Source organism: Artibeus jamaicensis, unplaced genomic scaffold (assembly GCF_021234435.1).
Source record: "Artibeus jamaicensis isolate MK-2021 breed Jamaican fruit bat unplaced genomic scaffold, CSHL_Jam_final contig_1998, whole genome shotgun sequence".
Taxonomy (NCBI): domain Eukaryota; kingdom Metazoa; phylum Chordata; class Mammalia; order Chiroptera; family Phyllostomidae; genus Artibeus; species Artibeus jamaicensis.
In genome coordinates, this window is record NW_026521407.1 from 3144067 (window position 1) to 3162953 (window position 18887).

Here is an 18887-nt window from a genome sequence, read left to right on the forward strand (position 1 = left end):
GCAACAAGGATTTGTGCAGTATATGGAGAAGGTGCTGTGACCGATCGAATGTGTCAAAAGTGGTTTGCGAAGTTTTGTACTGGAGATTTCTCACTGGACGATGCTCCATGGTCGGGCAGAGCAGTTAAAGTTGGCAGTGATCAAATTGAGGCACTAATGGAGAACAACTGACATTATACCGCATGGGAGATAGCCAACATACTCAAAATATCCAAATCAATAAAGTTATTGGTGAAATGAAAAATGTCTTTCCTTTTATGGAAAAAACCATACAGACTTTTTGGCCAACCCCATAGCAAGCACCTGTATATTCCAGGCACTGCTCTAGGCTCTGGGGAATACATTAAGTAGAAAGTCCCTGTCTCTTAAGATCTTACATGCTCGTCAGTCTCCCTGTAAAACCAAGCAAAACAGGCAACTTTTACAAAAATGTTTATAGCTAGATATATTCTTCCTCACCATTTCAGTTTATCATTGGCTCCTGATGAAAATGTTGAACTTTTAATGACTTCACCCATTTCCTCCCGGCAAAAGCTAAAGTTATTGATGGTCCACATGTAGGAGAATTTCACTACCTTGATCTGTTGATAGAAAACCAGGAAGCAATTAAACAGGAAGTGGGCAACCTATAAAACAGCCTGAAGATCGGATCACTGTGCCCCTCCTCCCCTCCCACCGCATGGCCCCAGGGAAGGCAGCACTGTTTGGCCAGCATGGAGGCTCTGTGTTTTCACGTTAGGTCCCTCACCCAGTGACCAACTGCTTTCACAACCTTGTCCAGCTTCTGAGAAATACTGAATGGAAAGTGAGGAAAACGTGGACAGGGTTGGGAAAGCAAATGATAAAGCCACACCTAAAATGAGCCTCAGCTCAGAGCATATTTGACAATTGAGATGCTGACACCACACTACCTGGGGCCGCAAATCTCAAACCTAGTTTCCTTTTGAGTTGCCCAACAGAGAAACACAATTCCATCAAGGAGGATGTAAGTGCATCTAGTTCCAAAAATTCCCCCCTTTCAACCTCCAGTGAAAAGCACTGGCCTAGGGTATTCAGATTCCACTTGGGGAACCAAGGAATGGAAAGCTGACAAGTACCTTGTCTATCTACTATGCAGCAGCTATGTCCCAGAGAAAGCAAAAAATCCAATGTAGAAAGAAATCTTACTCCTTTCGTCCACCAAACCCTCCCAAGATGCAAGACTTACAGGGCGAAAACAGGAGCTCACCTGTGTGTAGCACCAGCTCTCGGCTACAGGGCCGCTCGACATTTCTGCCGGGGGTGGAGGACTTGGAACCCTTGACATCGCCAGTTTGAAGGTTAAACGAAATTTCCAAAGTTAGGGGACAAAGATTTCTGTTCTCTCTTCACCCTGGTTGGCCCAAGAAGCAAGAGACTATTTCAGATTAATGGTGTATTATCCTATTTGTTTGCCTTCCAGAGACTGGAAACTTTGTCTCCTGCCTAGAATTCTCTATGCCTATCATTCAAATGATTTCTTGGAATTCTGATCTCAAGTTTAAACGTTAACCTTGGAAGTCACCTACTCTAATCTAGTCTGCTAGTCACAATTCTATCACCCTGTTTTAATCCTCTGCACAATACTTAATGTTATCTTACCAAATGAATTTACTCAACGGGTATATAAAGTACACCTATGAAAAGGCTGCCTGAAGAGGAGACAGCATAGTGAACACCACATACAACTATGTCACTGGCTCCTTCACTTGGGACAGGAACACTCTACTCCTAAAGGAAAATGACCTTGCTAGCTCTCTACCTACTGTCTTATCTTCTCTTACACTTCAGTACAAACTTACGAAGAGTGGCCTCCTGTTCCTCAACCCATTGCTAGCTGCTCTCTTGAAGGGCAATATTCACCCCTTTCCTAGATGTGTTCCTTTCTCTGCACCATTACAGACTTCTCACTTACATCCCATCACTATTTGATTTTCTAGATTCTTCTACTTGCTCTTGGCCTCTCTGTTTTCTGATCATACTTCAGTCTTTTGTTCGATTCTCTCCCTCCACTATTGCTCCCCATGGTTTGATCCTCAGTCATTTTCTCAACCTACATTTTCTTTCATGGCAATTTTATCCATCCCAACAGTGTCAAATTTCTGCCTTTACACAAATATTTCCCAAATCTCTCTAACTTTGACCTCTCTCCTAAACCTCAGACCATTTTCAAATAACGTCTACACATTTATTTCAGCAGGGTGTCCCAGTAGCAAATCCAATTCAATTCAAAATTCTCCCCTCCAGGGCCTTGCAAAACATAAAAATCACTGAAAAAACTGGTGAATTTGGTTCCAATCTTTTAAGTACTATAAAGACAAATACAAAAAAAAAGTTTGCATCTCATAACAAAGAAATAATTTCAATGATATACAAATTTATATATAAATTGTTTCTACGAAATCACTGAAAAAGTCCAGCTACTCTAGCAACATATCGTTCACAAAAAAGGAAACAAAATTGCTCAAAACATTTTACTTCTATCGGATCTGCAAGGAAAAAAGAATCAACCAAACCAGAATGGGGACATGGGAACTCCCATATGCTGTTGGTGGGAAAGTGTATTTTGGATGGGAATTTGGCGATTTCTAGTGAAGGTGAGTATCTGCGTACACTAAGACTCAGAGGTTCTAGTTGAAATAAGTACTGCACTAGAATAATGGTTATCAAATCTGAGTGTGCATCAGAAGCACCTGATCAGTAGAACCACCCTCGGAGTTTCTAATTCAGAGGTTTGGAAAAACCCAAGAATTTGCATGTCTAACAAAGTTCCCAGGTGTTCTTGATATGCTGGTCCTGAAACCGTATTCTGAGAAACCACTGCCCTAGGGAAACACAGATGGGCACAGGAAGACACAGACAAGGATGTTCAATGTAGCATTGTTTATATAATGGTGAAAAACTGGAAACAAACCAAAAATCCATTTGAGGAGAAAGGTAACTAAATTGAGGTATTTTCTTTCATATGCTAGAAAACTGTATTTTAGGATTAAAATTAATTAATAAGATCTACAGTACCATGAAGATAAAAAAATCAAACATAATGTTAATAAAGCAATTTTTACAACATATATAGTAAATTATTTATACAAATTTAGATTATATATTATTTACAGATATATGCATGCAGTAGAAGTAAACAAAAATGGCAAGCTACACATCAGATTCATGATGGGAGAGCAAGGCAGAAGAGTGAGGCTGTGAAAATTATAAGACATTTCAAGTTGATCTCTCATATTTCTTTTAAAATAAGGATGATCTGAGGCTAATATACAATACAAAAATGTCTTGTTAGATTTGAGATAACTACTTGAGTGTGTACTTTTCTTTGTATTGTTCTGCTTAATTTTTTAAAACACATTGTATTATTTATAGGAATAAAGTAAGGATATGTTCTATTGTACCAAACGCTGTCTGCAGAAATTCTTTCCTGAATTCTGGTTTTTAGCTATGGACAGACAATACGATCTCATCATGTTGCTCTCTCTGCTTGGCTATGAAGAAACCTTGAGACAAACTTGTGCCCTCTTTTTTTTTTTTTTTTTTTTTTTTTAAGATTTACTTATTTATCTTTAGAGGGAAAGGGAAGGAGAGAGGGAGTGAAATATCAATGTATGGTTGCCTCTCATACGTCCCCTGCTGGGAACTGGCCTGCCCTATCTCTTGAATCTATAGGTTATTCTATATGCTCATTCTGTAACAGCTTCATTAATTACTTAATATTGTTATTCCCTTTGCTATAATTCCTGCAAGTGATTACTCTTTTTAAATATGTAAAGTATTTCTGGAAATTGTCTCAAATCATTTGGAGAAATAGGTATAAATGAACGAAAAATCTCTCATCTCATACACAATCACTAACCACTTACATAAAAGTCACAGAGGAGGAGGAGGAAGAGGATTTAGTTGCACCCTCACAGAGAAGTACCACTGGTACCACCACAGTCCCCACTGGTTCTAAACACTATTCTATAGGTGTTTACAACTAAAGCATCCCATGTAATCACAGATGGAGTTGCCTTACACATGATGTGCTGTTTCCCTTAAGTGAGCAAACAAAGAACTGCTTTGGCATTTGAGCATCCTTGATTCATGCAATTCATGGCCCTATGATAACATCAAGAAAAGAGACCAAATGCTACACCTATGCTCAAGGCAGGCAGGCACTGGATACAGAAAGCACATTCTCATAGAACTATCTATTTGTCTAGTAGAGGCCAGAGTGAAACTTACAAATTCCTACTTGAAATTATCTTTTGGGCAGGCTAGCAATGAAGATGTGAATTCCACATGTTAGTTAAAAGCATAAAATTAAGCTCTGGAGGTGTTGGGTGCAAGCTCAGCTCTATCCTGAGCAATCATAAAATACAAATTTGAGTTTGTTTTGAAGTCTAAAAATACCTCAAATTTATCTAACAATTAACAATTTAAGAATTCTCTAAGTTGAAGAAAAGGACAAATTTAAAAATGAGTTCATTTTAATGGCTTAACTGTTGCTACTGAACCATGGTTCATTATTACAACCAAAAAGAAAAAATACTACTTTGGTCTTAGCCATTTTTTTCTTTGCTTCTCACTCATTTTCTAGCCAAGTCTTTTTTTAAAAAAATAACATCACCTTTCTTCCAATTAAAAAAAAAAAGTCCAACCCAGCAGCTAGGAAAGCTGGAGAATCAGCCTTAGATGCTGAGGAGCTCTAACCACACAACCTGCTGAGAGGGAAATTGACTAGGATGGCACAAGTCTAATTAATTTCACTCATAGCAGGCACTGTGGGCAACATGTAGCCTGGTGTACATGAACTCTCTAGCACTTTATGCCAACTGCTGGATACCCAGCAAGAAACAGTTTTAGGAAAGAGGAGATCCATTTGAGAGTCATGGTTTGAGAACCTCTGAAGGAGACAACTAGCACCAAAATATAAGTATGTTGTTCTTGACTTCAAACAAGTTAAGACAAACTGTCCAAGTTCCCAAATGAGAAATGTATTCTCCAAAGCTTAGCAAACTCCACAGTATGTTGACAACCATGAGGCTGAACATATCTGTTATATACCACCATTTATTTTCTTGTTCATTGTATTAAATCCAGACCTGTGAGGCTACACGTCTTCTGAGTCACACCAAGAAATAAACTTACCTATATTTTGCTGTATAGAAAGCGCATCTTTTTGCCCAACTTTTTGAGAGGAAAATAACGATGCACATTATACATGGGCAACACTAAACAAACCAGGGGTGTGCATTATACACAGCAAAATCCAGTGCAATATCTGTGGACTGTAATACTGCTCAGATTCCAATGAGGTCATTATCAGCAACTAATAACAATCTCAAACAGAATGCTTCCTAGCAGGTATTATGATGCACAGATAATACCTTCAATTGAACCTACACAGAATGCACTTCTTTTATGCCTATGAACACTTCTATCACCTCTAAGCAGACTTTTAAAAGGAACATGAAACTAGTCTTTGTATCCCCTTTACCATCTAGCACAGACGGCCTGGAACAAGGCATTCAGCAAAAATACTTTGATGACTGAAACATTTATTCAGTTGATATTCAAGTTCATTAACTTTTGTTTGCTTCTTTCACATATCTCTAAAAGAGACCTTTGAACAGTGCTGAGTATATTAGATTTGCAATGTAATGAAAATCATTAATTTGTTCTTTTGGATGAGGTACAAACAAAGCCAAAAACTCCTAGCCTGGCACTCTCAAGTTTCGGCCCTGGTAAAATTGAGTTTTTCATCCAGTATTAAGTGTATCTTCATTCTACGTGGAGGGAAAGACATTATAATTTCTTTCACTTTGAAAACAAATCAGTAATTTGAACTCTTACATAATCAGGATTCTTTCAGGATAGAAGATGAATTCCCTGTGCAACAGGGGGAAGTGCTGCCGTAGTTTAACCTGCAGTGTGTGCAGAGCTAAGCTAGCACATTCTCTGAAAAGTGTTACATAGACAATTTATGCAGTTATTTTTTATCCTTCTTTTATTCTCTATAAGCCTCTTCCACCTCTGATCTAATTCAGGCATCCACAGAATTTTTTTAAAAAAACCAACAGCAGGCATATCACACACATGGTATCTATGAGTTAGCCTTATACCCATCAGCCTTAAAAATTATAGGAATAAGGTTGCAGATATATTGGACTGAACCATGTAATTGTTCTGTAGGCCAAATATCAGCAATTTTATGTGGTTCAACATAATACACAAACATGTGCAAGCTAGTTGGCTGGGAACATAGTTTCTTATCAAAGAATGGTTAGGGACTTTTTAAAAGCCTATCACTTTTTTTACTTTTGGTTTAAAGACTTGCACAGTTTCCAAGTAAGGAAAAATCCCAATGTCATAACTATTTTAAACCTGAGAGACGTTTGCATTTTCCAAAACAGAAGAAGCCAGAAAGATTGTTGACAATGGAGAGAAATTGAGATAGAGATGGGGAGGGTAGAGAGGAGAGGGGAGAGAGAAGAGAAAAAAAGAAAACTGAACTATAGAAAGATTTGGTTATACTTTTGAGTAAGTAATGTGACTTCAAAGGAGCATTTACGTTCCTCCTGTTACAGTGTCTTCTTCAATTGTACACAGTCCGGGAGGTAGTAACTGCTTTCTCATTATCCCAAGGTCAGATTATTTTAGGTCACACTGACTTTCTCTGTTGCAAGGTTTGATTGACTTTTGAATACTTCTTATGTGTAAGCTTTCTGAAGTTCAATCTAGTCTAACCAAATACTTTTTAAAGTGCACTTCTGTAAAATTTAGAGATACTTCTTAAAATAAAACTAAGAGCAATCAAAGAGATCTCAATTAGCAAAGGAAAGACTGGGTTTTCTCTTATGTCCCTTATCGGGTTCATGCTTTATAAAATTTGTAAGATGTAACCTGACAAATAACAGTTTTTTAATTTTTTAAGAGAGGTATTTAGTATTAAGCAAATTTGAAGATCAAGAAGAAAAAGTCAATAGCCTAAAAGAAAAAAGAAAAATGGGCAAAGAACAGTCAAAAGTTTACAGAAATATAAATACCAAAGGTTCTTAAATATGTGAAGACATGTTAAGCTCTCATTCGTAGTAAGATAAATGCAAATCAAACAGCTCACTGATTCACCCAGTGAGTTGGCAAAGATCAAACTGTTTATTTCTGCCCTGGTTGGTGTTGGCTCAGTGGATTGAGTGCCGGCCTGTGAACCAACGGGTCACTGGTTTGATTCCCAGTCAGGGCACATGCCTGGGTTGTGGGCCAGGTCCCCAGTAGGGGGCACATGAGAAGCAACCACACACTGATGTTTCTCTCCCTTTCTCCCTCCCCTCCCCTCTCTCTAAAACTAAATAAATAAAATCTAAAACAAAAAAAAAAGTTTAATAATACTTGCCCAGGGTAGGAAGAACATTTCTGGTTAGAGCATAAATTGCTACAATCTCCATGGAGGGAAATGTATATAAAAATGAATAAGAAATGCACATACCCTTTGATCCAATGATTCTGCTTCTAGAAACTGACCCTTTTGATGTATTTAATTATGACAAATACAAAATATTTCTCATGATAACACTATTTATAATCACAAAAGAATGGAAATAATGTAAAAGCCCATCAACAGGGGCTTGATTAAATTATGACTCAGCTAGACAATGTAATGTATTTCTTTTTTCTGTTAAAAAAATTAATGAGGAATCTCATTCTATTTAAAGAGGCAAAAACATTTGTTTCAATGTATATTAAAGAGGTATACATGCCTTGGCTCTGTAAAGCTAGGGAAACTGGTTACTTTCAAGGAAGGAAACTGGATACTTGGTTGGGAAGGAGAATTTCCATTGTATTACCTTTTTTACTTTCTGAATTTTTAACTATGTGACTATATTACAACTACATGACTATATTACTTTTCCAAATAATAAATTAAAAATATTTAATCCTGGTCAGGTAGCTCAGTTGGTTAGAGCGTTATCCCAGTAAGGCAAGGTTGCAGTTCCATCCTGGGTCAGGGCACATGCAAGAATCAATCAATGAATGCATGAACAAGTAGAACAACTAACTGATGTTTCTCTCTCCACACCTCCCTCATCCTTTCTCTCTCTCTGTCCCTCCCTCCCTCTCTAAAATCAATACTGTAAATAAAATAGATAAGTAAAATTTAAAGAAATCAGCAGCATTTACAAATAATTTTTAGAAATTATAAGACGGCGTATAAAGCAGATCCTTATGAAAAACAAGACAGGAACTCTTCAGTGGCTTCCACTGCTATCTGAATAAATCTTTGTTCTGTCCTGACAGCAGAGTCCTCAGTGCACCTCCCTGACCTTGTCTAACACTTACCCTTCTGAATCACTATGCTTCAGTCACTCAGGCCTTCAATTCTGTTTAGTGAACAGAACAGGCTCTTTCCTCCACCTAGAAACTCTTTCTTCCCTCAGTTCTTTTCATAGTTGGCCCCTTCTTGTCTTCAGAGATCCTATCAAATGCAGTACCTTTCTGATCACACAATCTGAAGCCCACTTCTAGCCCATTCCTTTCATCATATTACCCTATCTTATTTTCTTCTTTATTACCACCACCTGAAATTATCATTTTAATTTTACTTGTCTATTGCCTTCCCCACTAGAAGTTATTAAGCTCAATGAGAAAAGAGCATCCCCGTGTGCCTAATCACATAACAGATACTCAATAAATATTTGTTCAATGAAACTGTTGTTGAATAACTAGACTCACTGTGTTTTGGGATCATATTTGTCTTAATGAGCGCTAGTTAAAATGTTAAAAATTTGGGAGTTGCTGAATGAATAACAGTATAGGAACCCAAGCATATTTTTAAAACAACAGAACATTTTTAAAATGATCAGTTCATCTCACTCTAACTTTAGAAAATTCATTCAATGAATTCCAAAACTACACTCTTCTTTGATTTAAAAAAATCCAAGAAAACCTGGGAGGAAAGGGCTAGATGATAAGTTCCCGAGTCCACGAGACAACCGTAATGAGCAGACTCTCTGGATACGTCAGTGCTGGGCACAGAATGAACCACTGCAGCAGCCGTCAGGGATTCAGGCTGGACTCCAAGTTATTTCAAGTTAAGTTCTAGATAATGAAATTCCAACATATTGATAAAATGAGGCAGATCCTTGGCATTTACTTAGATTTGACTTATAATTTTCATACTATCTGAAATGGATTTGATTCCCTTAAAACTGGCATGTAGAGAAAAGATAACATTAAGTATATATGTGTCAACATGTATACATATGTAAATATATATATATAAACATATGTTTAAAACATGTGTAGATGCATAACTAAATTTTTTCTATACCAGGCCAAGATGGAGAGACTATGTTTTCTGCCACAGCCAAACATTTATCTAATTAAGAGTGAAATTGTTCTCGGAACTGCTGTGTACAAGGAAAATTCGGGAAAAGTACAATATTATGTGTGCATGTCAGTACCTTTAGGATCGGCCCAGTTTACAAATCTCTTAGGCAAGCACAGACTCTAAAATGACAGAGGATTAGGTATGTTCACAGTACATAAATTCATTATTTTTCCTTCTCCTCAATCTAAGTGTTGTGAGGCAGAGTTTCATACAATGGCCTCACTAGTGAGTCTCATCCAGACAAAGTCAGGATGAACAAGAAGGTACATGAAGAATCTCCCATCACGGAAGGCAGTGGGGTAACCAACGAAATGCTCCCGCTGACTCCCATACCTCAGTGTGTGCTGGCTATTTACAGTCTCTCTGCCCTTTTCTACAGGTTATAAATAACTACGGAGTGTCCTTGCCCCCAAGGAGACCTTAGCAGCCAGCTCAGAGGTTAAAATATGGAATAATTCCCACTTTGGATGCAACTTTTCAGCTAGCAAAATGATCAAAAGAACAGAAAATTTTATTGCAATTTAAGACCTGGGGAATCATCCTTCCACTGAAAACTATGCATTATGTGAGGGCTGCTGACACAGACGTATTAGCATCATTCCCTACCCCTGAAACACGCGCAGGGTGAATGTGGCGAAGGCTCTTCTCCAAATGCAGAGGTCTCTCCTGGAAAGAGGCAGGCAGGTGAACAGCCTTGTAGGACTGTGTCTCCTCAGACCTTAAAAAAACTTTTTGAGTTTTGTTCTTGTTTTTTAATTTAGACAAAAATGACTATTGAGCTAAATAGATCTACAAAACAAGACTGGAAAGAAAAGAATTCCTGTCCCCACTTGAATGGCGGAGACAGCAGAATAAATCATGGCTGTAACCTTCAGAGGTTTCACAAGACCTGGGGTAACTCCATCAGGTGAATTCCTCCAACTACTTTAAAAAAAAAAGCAGACAGGGTTCATCAGATTAAGCCTCTCCGTACCGCACATCACTTTCAAACTCCATCATCTGGGAGATGTCTGGAGTGGGATGACATGAATCCAAATCAACAAACGAACCTGGTTATAAAGGGCTACTTCACTTCAAAGTGGGTCTCAGTTCCAAAGGAAAACACAATTAGAAATGAAGTTAGAGAGGCAAAGCCAAACAATCAGCAACTTCTCTCTCTTCACAAATTATAATAATGTGTTGATTCGACTGAACAGCTTTGGAGAAAATCTCTAAGGCTACAAAGAGCAAAGTTAGGAAAGACGAAGATTTTAACACATCCCACGTGTTATCAAAGATTTCTCCTCTAGGTTGAGGAAATTTATTCTAAAACAAGAGCTGGAACAGAATTTTTAAAAAGAAAGAGAAGGTGGGGAGAGGGAAGGAGGTAGGGAAGGAAGGGAAGGGGGAAGAGGTAGGGGAATGGGGCACAGGGGGAGAAAACCTTATGGCCAAGAAGATTCTGTTTATATATATATTTCCAAATTATATTCCCAAAGTTGTTTTGAGAATTGAGAGGTTTTTCACCCTTTCCCTTCCACTACAACTAGGAAGAACCTTATAAAATCCAAATAGTAAACAGGTGAAAGGCTTGGCCCTAATGCAGTTTAAGCATGTCCCATCTGCAAGGAATCCAAAAACAAAAGTTATTACATGAAACAATTAGGGAGAGGGTGGATAATCCCACAGGGTCCTCCCTTTACAGAAGCCAAACTCAACATACAGTTCTCTTTGGCCATCTATACTTTAGTCAAGCCATTTAAAAATATTTCTTGCTAACACAATTTGGCTACAGAAAAGGCCCAAGGAATATATAACAAAAAATAAAGTCTACATTGGACTTAAGACATACAATTTAGAGTAAGAAGCTGAAAAGGTCCACCTGCTCCAGAGGATTTGGTATACGAGGGGTCCCCCGCAAAACCCAGAATTGATTTATAAAAATTGTGTATTTATTCTTACATGTTTAAACTTCAGTCACCTTCGAAGTACTCTCCACTTGATGCAATACACCTGTCAGAACCTTTTTTCACTGCTCAAAACAGTTTTTGAACTCATAATTTTGATTCCTTTTAATGCTTCTACTGTTTTCTGTTTCAGCTCTTGCACATCAGCAAAATGTTACCCTGAGGATTTTTTTCATCTGGGGAAATTGCTCGGGTGAGATTGGGTGAAAGGGAGGGTGGGGCACTGGGCAGTGGTGGCGGGGGGACCGTTTTTGGTCAGAAACTGCTGACCACTCAACGTGGTGCAGGCAGGTGCACTCATAAATCACCCATCAGGAAATGGGCAGAGGTGCTGAAAGGTTCTTCAAAATAAACTCACTGAAGGCAAACACAGTCTCTCACAGCAGCATGAGCTGGTGCCCCGTTACAGATGGGCTCCTAAACACTGACCTAGAGGGGGAAACCTGTACTACAAGGGGCCCACCCTCCAAAAGATAATTCTGGGTTTTTGGGGGGCCCCCCTCATATTAACTACATGGGCAACCAAGTCTTGTCAGCAATAACTACTATAATACTATCTAGCTTAAATATTTTTTTAAAGTACAGTTCAGTATTTTCTGGAGATACTTCTTTTAAATAAGATTTTATTTATTTATTTTTAGAGAGGCGAAGGGAGGGAGAGAGGGAAACAAGCATCAACGTATGGTTGCCTCTCATGCGCCCCTGACCAGGGACCTGGCCTGCAACCCAGGCATGTGCCCTGGCTGGGAATCGAACTGATGACCCTCTAGTTTGCAAGCCAGCACTCAAACCACTGAGCCACAGCAGCTAGGGCCGGAGATACTTCTTTATGAAACACCTAGACCTCCTTCTAACTGTGAGAGACCGAGGTATACATATGCTTTCGTCTTCTTTAATTATGGTCTTACTGAAGAAATCTGATGACTGTTTACATGGACGCATGCTCCTGGCCTAGCAAATATTGGCAGGAAAGAAATTCTCTCTTCTGCTAAAGTTATTAAAATAAAGCAATTTCTATGTAAATGTTAAGGTTGTAACTAACCTAAATGAAACAAAGGATGGGCAGGAAGTTCTCAGCTTTGAATGTTCATTACAAAATTCATGACACAAGGAAAAAGTAAAACACCACAGGGAGATAAAAACTAGGGAAAGTTAGAAAGAATGTCTGTCCTAACACAATTTCCTGGCTCCCAGTGATTTGTGTCAGAATTTAAATAATTAACATGCAATAATGCCTATTTTACCCATTAAAACACTATAAAAACGTACATAAACATTTGAGACAAGAATCGCATACCAGCCCTGGCTGGTGTGGCTCCATGGGTTGAGCGCCAGCCTGTGAACCAAGGCGTCTCTGGTTTGATTCTTAGTCAGGGCACATGCCTGGGTTTCGGGCCAGGTCCCTGGTATGAGGTGTGCCAGAGGAGACCACACATTGATGTTTCTCTCCCTCCCTTCTCCTGTCTGAAAATAAATAAGTAAAATGTAAAAAAAACAAAAAAAACAAAAAAACACAACAACCTCATACCGCAAAGTAAAAGTTTGAAGATGTTAGTCACAGACCTGGCCAGCTAGCTCAGCTGGTTAGAGTATCATTCACACACGGCAAGGCTGTGGGTTTGATCCCAGATCAGGGCACACACAAGAAACAACCGTGAATGCTTAAATAAGTGGAACAACAAAGCAATGTCTCTCTCTCTCTCTCCCTTCCCCTCTCTCTTTCTCTGAAACCAATTAAAAATAAATAAATGAATGTATGTATATATCTATGTATGCTTAAAAAAGAAAGAAAAACCCCACGATACTAGCTGGAGTGGTAGAAAGACCTTTTAAACTTCCCCACTGAGAGATGGGCCCTAAGGTACACACACAAAGGCGATCTGCTCTAAATCAAACCCCTTTTACAAGAGTAAAATGAAGCCCATGAACTGTGCAGGGGTGTCCAACCTTTTGGTGTCTCTGGGCCACACTGGAAGAATTGTCTTGGGCCACCCATTAAATACACAAACACTAACAAAAACTGATGAGCAAATAAAAGGTTTTACGTAAATTCACGATTTTGTGCTGGGCTGCGTTCAGAGCCATCCTGGGCCACAAGAGCCGCAGGTTGGACGCCCCTGCAGGGGATTAAGGTATCTCCTTCTCTAAGCTGCAATTCTAATTTCCCTGAAGATCTTTCCTAGGGAGAAAAATAATCTTTCTCTGAGGTCTCAAAATCATGTACTATCAACTGTTAGTTAAAAATTAAAACCCAAACATCTTTTCTCCCCTCCACCCTCAGTAAGAAGCCTAATCCTTTCTGCAAACCGACAGCCACTGCAGGAGGTGAGGTCTGAATAACTCCGGCTTACTCTAGGGAAGAATATTTAGAATAAAACTTTTTGAAGGCATTTATAAAAACGTTTCTTTCACAGTTTGCAATGCTCATTTTTTTTCACTTTTTAAGTACCACCTTACATGCTTACCTTCTATGACTTCCAACTTTACATACCATTTGCACCAAAATGAAACAGTAGATTGCACTCGAGATGTGCATTTTTAAAAATCATGGTATATATTTCTATGCATTTCGTTCCACTTTTTCCCTCATTATCTTAAACTATATTTAAAATAAAACTCTGTAAAAAGTCACTAAGTCAGTACGGAGACTAATTTGTCTTGTCTAACAGAAAATCTCTGTTGGAAATAGAGACGATGAATCAGACTTAACCAGATTCTGAATCTCACTCACATGAGTCCTCCTTACTTTGGCTGTCCTGAAATGGGAGAATCTTACAAAAGCGGGTGATGTGTTTGCTAGGATTTACAAATCAAAATTACCACTCTTATATCTCTAGTCCTGAGTGCTGTACTTTTTAGTCATCTTTCAAAAAGATAATGCTTAGAAATTAAAGTCAGAAAATCCAAGCTAATTCTTCTACTGAAATGGCCTACGAATGTAGCAAAAACGAGACAGGTGGCTTGCCCCCACGTCAACAGGAGAGGAGTGATCACTTTTGCCAGCTACCTCGCAAAATATTTAAAAATAACTATTAAGTTTTTATGTAAAATACCCTGTTAAGAAAGTGCTCTATGGGTCTATTACACCAATACAAGATGCATTTAAACAAAACAGTGTGACCTACAGTTTTTTTTTAAAGTTTTTATTTACTTATTCTTAGAGGGGAAGGGAGGGAGAAAGAGAGGGAGAGAAACATAAATGTGTGAGAGAAACATGACCAGTCTTTCTCGCACGCCCCCGACCAGGTGTGTGCCCTGACTAGGAATCGGACCGTCAACGTTTCATTTTGTGGGACGACATCCAACCCGCTGAGCCACATCGGTCAGGGCTGTATCCTATAGTTTTAATAGACAGCTGTCACTCTGAGGTTTCTGTTGAAGACCGGTGAGATAACCTGGCTAGACACCAACACTATGCCGCCCTAAAAATCTACCATACCCTATGAAGTGACTCAACACAGAAACAGGAATACAAGTGGTCACAAGGCTTCCAGGAGCCTCAAGCAGGCAGGAAATTCTGCTGCTGTCTTCCCTTTTGCAGGAAAATGAAGTACTGCATACACTGAGGTAATTCTTTAAAAATAGAATCTTTGCCCTGGCTGGTGTAGCTCAGCGCATTAAGTGTGGGCCGGGAGCCAAAGGTTCACCAGTTAGATCCCCAGTGGGGGCACATGCCTGGGTTGCAGGCCAGGTCCCCAATGGGGGGGGTACGTGAAAGGCAACCACACACTGATGTTTCTCTCCCTCTCTCCTTCCCTTCCCTTCTCTCTAAAAATAAATAAATAAAATCTTTTTAAAAATAGTCACAGGTAATAAAATACTTTAAAAAAATAAAATCTTTTCCTGAAAATGTAAACACTATCTTTAACTATTACACTGTACAAATAAGCTTCTCTTATTTTGGTAAACTAAATCTGGTTACTACCAGGAACGGAACAAGCCCTCACCAAAAACTACCTTAACTACTGGTGCTAAAACAGGACAGCCGTGCTCAGAAGACTTAAGAGAAGATAGGGAGACCCAGGCTGAGTCCAGCTAATAAATATTTACCTAACACCCACTGTGCAAGACACTCTTTGAGATACAGTAGTTAAAAAAAAGAAAGGGGCCGGCCGCGTGCCACGGATTCGGGGGGCGCAGAACGCCGTTCGCCCACGCACCTCCCAAAAAAAAAAAAAAAAAAAAAAAAAAAAAAAAGACAAGGTTCCTGACCCTCTGAGGGTAGACAGACAGACACATGCCTTTAAGATTTTATAAGTAACTACCTTAGGCAGAAGTTATTAATGAACTTAGATAAAAATGCTCTGAATCTGATTCTTAAAGCTGAAACCAATACCTTTAGTCCTTTACTCTCTAATATATATATTTTAAGTTTAAGGTTTTTGGTGTCTCAGTTAATTTGGTGGAACAAGCACTTTTAGGCCCAAAGGGTTATTATCAGCAAAGGTTAAAGAGTGACAATACTGGTAAGGACTAAGAAGAACAGGGCCACTTTCACACTCTTGGTAGAGCAAATTAGGACCACCACTTTGGAAAAACAGTTTATTATCTAATAAACCTAAGGATCCAGCAATTTCACTCTCAAAGATGGCCCAGAGAAACTCCTCCTGCAAATGTCTGTCAGCACACATTAAAGGAAAAAAAAGTTCAATGCAGCAATGTTCGTAACAGCCCAAAACATCAACAGTGGAATGGCTACACAAATTGTGGTAGGGTGTATTCACGTAATAGATGCTGTATAGCAATAAAAGTAAACTACGGGTCTACAGAATGACATGATGAAAGTTACAAACACATTGTTAGGTTCTGAAAGAAGACAAAAAAGAGCACTTACAGTATTATTCCATTTCTATCAAGTTTAAAAGCAGGCAAAGTTAAAACTGTATTGGTTTGCAGTAAGACCTCGATGGTGAAATCACAAAGTTAGGAAATAATTATCATAAATTTCGGACTAGTCATACCTCTGTGCAAAAAAGTATGGGCTATAAAAGCTAGAAGGGGCACACGGCAAGCTTATTTTGGGTGCTGGCAATGATATATCATTTCTAGGTCTTACTGGTAGTTATAGAGGTGCTTGTTTTTTATAATTAACCTTTATGCAGTTACACTGCATCTTTGTTATATTTCATGATGAAAATGTTCAACACGTTAAAATAACCCAACAGAATATGTGTGTGTGTGTGTGTGTGTGTGTGTGTGTATAGTTGACCTTTGAACAATGCAGTTTTGAACTGCATGAGGCCACATATACAGACTTTTTTTCCAATGAACACTGTAAATGTATTTTTTCTGATTTTTTTTTAGTAACATTTTCTTTTCTCTAGCTTAGTTTACTGTAAGAATACAGTACATAATATATATAACATACAAAACATGTGTTCATCCACTGTTCTCGGTAAGGCTTCTGGTCATCAGCAGGCTATTAGTAGTTCAATTTTGGGGAAGTCAAAGTTACATAAAGATTTTCAATGGCATGAAGGGGTCGGCATCCCTAAACCCTGAACTGTTTAAGGGTCAACTTTGTGTGTGTATATGTGAATTTTATTTATATATTTACTGAATACATTTAGTATTTATTATAAATAATATCTATTAATTTCCTCCTATGTCTAAGGACAAATAAATGTTTTACACAGAATACACCCTTGATTTTCCCCCTGCAAGACAATTTAGGATGAGAACTCAGAGCAGGGCCGCTAGGAATGAATACTTACAGACACAAATGTCTAAATCTATATATATCTACTCACCTGGAGCCATTAATACCCAAATTATTACAAGAGATAAGCAAAAGCTTCTGAAAAAGCAACATCGGGATACAAGTATTTCTTTGTATTACTGCTGCCTCTGATGAAACTTCCAATGACTTCCCATCTCACTCCAAGTAAAAGCCAAATCCTTTCAGTGGCTGAAAGGCCCTGCACAATCTGGGTGTCATTAACTCACCAGCCTCATCTCCAATTACCTTCTCCTGAGCTCACCTCGTTCCAGCCACACTGCCCTTCTTTGCTGTTGTTCTTCAAACAAAAGAGGCTTGTTCCTGCCTCAAGGCTTTGTGCTTGCCCTTCTCTTCACCTGAATAACTCTTCCCTGAGATACTCTCTTGGCACACTTGCTGACATTGTTGGGTCTTCCCATAATGGTCACCAGCTCTGTGAAGCCTACCCTAACACTCTTAAAGATGCAATCCCCAACCCTGTAACCCCAACTGTACTCCTCCTTCTCTACTTCTCTCCCTACAGCACTTAAAGTCATCTACCCGACTGCATTTGGAATGGAAGAAGGCAGACTCTTGTCTATTCTGTCGCTGCACCGTCAGAGTCTGGCACACGGAAGGCCAGAAATAAACGCTTGTTTAATAAACGACTAAATTAATCTTTTCTTTTGGATTTCGCTTGAAAGATTAGACAGTGACTTCATGCAGTTAAAACAAATGAACAGACAATGTTTCCCCTCGCTATATGCCAAATTTAATATCCAAGTTTGTCTTACTTGCAAGTTTCAGGATTATGTTCCTATTAACACTAAGGAGTCACAGGTAAGATTTATATAAAGTTGACACAAGCTAGACCGTATCTTCCCCTCACAAACGTGCAGCGCCTGTTTTAACGGCAATGCCGGGCGAGCCCAGAGACAAGCCCTCTCCTGTGCGGCCGGTGCGGCAGACGCTGGCACGACGGCTGTGGAAACTGCCCGACAGGACGCAGCATGAAGACTGAGTGCTCGCTTCCGACACAGCTAAAGCTACACTTTTTGTTATTTTTAAGTTTTTAAAAAATAAGCATGTTTTACTTTTGTTTAATCCTTACCCGAGGACATTTTTTTTTTTGGTGCTTTGGGAGAGAGGGAGAGAGAAACATCAATTGCTTGCTTTCTCATTCGCGTTCCAACCGCGGATGGAACCTGCAACCTGGATGTGTGCCCTGAATGGGAATTGAACCCATGACCTTTCAGTCCATGTGTCAATACTCCAACAGAGCCACACAAGCCAGGGCAAGCACGTTTTATTTTTATTGTCAGAGAAAAAAGTGTTTTTTAAAAATTTTGCAAACAAAACATAATTTGAAGAAGTTCTTTACATTATCTGTTGACTAACACAGAAACAGCAAAGGCTTCTGTTGTGTATCCAGATGAAAATAGCCCAAGAAGGGGACTACAGTTAGAAAAAAAAATTTTTTGACTTAGAAACAGAAATTTTATGGGGAGTTTTCAGAGTGGAGGGGAAAACAAAACTCCACAGTGTTCCTATTCCATAAGGAACATAATTTTATTCTAAAGACAGATTTAAAATAGGAATATTGCTCCACAGGGTAAAACACAGGACTGATGTGGTACAGTGCAGGTAACGAGCTCTATTCAAACTTTGTGGCCACAAGGGCGCAAGGAAGATAGTTCGCCCAACAAAGCCGACTGGGTGACATGACAGGCACTTCTAAGCATAGAGGCTTATTCCTTTGACAAGCTACTTCACCAGTAAAAGACGGAGTAAGCCTAGATCCAAAGGTTACTTTCCAATCACACCTGAACCATATCCTAAGACCTAA

General features: G+C 39.0%; 1 protein-coding gene across 4 annotated transcripts in view; it reads right to left on the reverse strand.

Moving 5' to 3' along the window:
• The window catches only part of SPOP (speckle type BTB/POZ protein), a 74513-nt gene that overhangs the window by 21439 nt on the left and 34187 nt on the right, over positions 1 to 18887 (reverse strand). For 3 of the 4 annotated variants that reach the window (XM_037149875.2, XM_053655838.1, XM_037149874.2), the window contains 2 exons: positions 1229 to 1372; positions 460 to 581 (listed from right to left, as the gene is read on the reverse strand). In XM_037149875.2, coding sequence (XP_037005770.1) covers positions 460 to 581; positions 1229 to 1306 — 200 coding nt within the window. In that variant the 5' untranslated portion in view covers positions 1307 to 1372. Of the gene's footprint in view, positions 1 to 459; positions 582 to 1228; positions 1373 to 12640; positions 12808 to 18887 lie in introns of all 4 variants that reach the window. The other variant, XM_053655836.1, reaches the window with a different exon arrangement.